This window comes from Sinocyclocheilus grahami, unplaced genomic scaffold, assembly GCF_001515645.1.
Source record: "Sinocyclocheilus grahami isolate Dianchi unplaced genomic scaffold, SAMN03320097.WGS_v1.1 scaffold1135.1, whole genome shotgun sequence".
Classification (NCBI taxonomy): Eukaryota; Metazoa; Chordata; class Actinopteri; order Cypriniformes; family Cyprinidae; genus Sinocyclocheilus; species Sinocyclocheilus grahami.
The window spans coordinates 20,586-22,077 of NW_015506314.1; the positions used below are offsets into that span (position 1 = coordinate 20,586).

General features: G+C 32.3%; 1 protein-coding gene across 1 annotated transcript in view; it reads left to right on the plus strand.

The window, feature by feature from the left end:
- The first annotated feature begins 1,100 nt into the window (after positions 1 to 1,100).
- LOC107567211 (ubinuclein-2-like) overlaps positions 1,101 to 1,492 on the plus strand; it is an 18,631-nt gene continuing 18,239 nt past the window's right edge. The window contains exons 1-2 of the mRNA XM_016252852.1: positions 1,101 to 1,118; positions 1,221 to 1,318. Of these exons, the coding sequence (XP_016108338.1) occupies positions 1,101 to 1,118; positions 1,221 to 1,318 (116 nt within the window). The remainder of the gene's footprint in view (positions 1,119 to 1,220; positions 1,319 to 1,492) is intronic.

Below are 1,492 nucleotides of genomic sequence, written 5' to 3' on the forward strand. Positions count from 1 at the left end.
AATTCATCAATAATATTACTAATAATTACCAAGTCAGAACCAGTTAATTCTCTGCGTGCACATTTTTGCATGCCATTTTCATTGCTATAAATGGATGGTAAAGTGTCAATCCACAAAAAAAAATTGCATATAAAATTAGTATAGCAATATTAGTATAGAAATCAGTCAAATTCATTGGTCAAAAAAGTGAAAAATCCAGTAATTTATTTTTATAAATAATAAAAACACTTCGAAATTAATCTAACGTAATTATGATCAATGAATAAATTGCTCCAGGGAGCAGTGCAGACTTTGAGAAAGGTTTTACTGATGTAAAATATAACTCTATAAAGCTGTACATATGTGTGATTTAATAAAAGATAATGCAACTTGTATGGTCTTGTAAGTTTGTTTTTATTTTTTACAATGTTCATAGTGAAAGCGAGCCAGAGTTATGGTTTATCACTACTAATTTATGATAGGGTTGTGCGTTTAATCAAAAAATCAATCTGGTATGATTATTAAACCACCAAATAATTCATAAACATACAGTCTTCATGCATTATTTCCACACACTCTGTTAAGCATGTTTCACTGAAGACTTTTTAGCTTTAATATCTAAGCAGCAGCAACTGAACTCTTTTTTTTTTTTTAAGCTGTAGCACCAAACATCTTCAGTATTTGGTGCGGACGTCTCACATCTTTTTGTTTGCCAGTCTGCTTTAATGCAATAATCACACAAAAAAAAATCAACATTAATATTTAAGTTGCAGTATCAATTATTGGCACTGGTTTATTTACCAGTATATTGGACATTATTGGATATCTGTCAGCTGTTATTGGATATGTAATTGTTTCAACCCATTTTAAGATTCATCTAGCACTAATTTAATGGGACAAGCACTGATTATGGTACATTAAACCCTTTAAAGTGTGCATTTTACAATAGTTTTTACTAGTTGTAATCGTTTTTAATGAAGTAATTTAACCAAGTACTTTGGATTTGTAATATTGGCCTATTTATTGATTATCAGCCATAACATAAAAATTTTTGGTTATCATATCACAGTTCAAACTAGTTTTAGTTGAAGTAATCACAGTATGACTTGCTTGACCAAATCATGCAGTCCTTGTTCTTGGTCAGGAGTTTCTGTCGTGATATCCCAGGTGATTTCTGTCTGATCTCTTGAGTCTGTGATGGTTCGATTGACTGAGATGATGTTCTTGGCTCTGATTGACAGAAAGATGGAGAGGAGCGGGTGATAAAGAGAAGGAAGAAGAAGCAGGACGGCGGCCTGGAGGAGAAGAAACCCAGGAAATTCAAAGTACCCAAACCAGGGTGAGTTCAGACACGCTTTTGTGTTTCACTTAGGGGTGAACGATTTTGGAAAATAATCTAATTGCGATTTCATATGCAATTATTTTTTAAAGCTCTTTATGTTCTGTATTCAACAAAGTCAAGCTATAGCATTGTATAGTATGACCAACGCACTATTAGATAGATTAAACATAA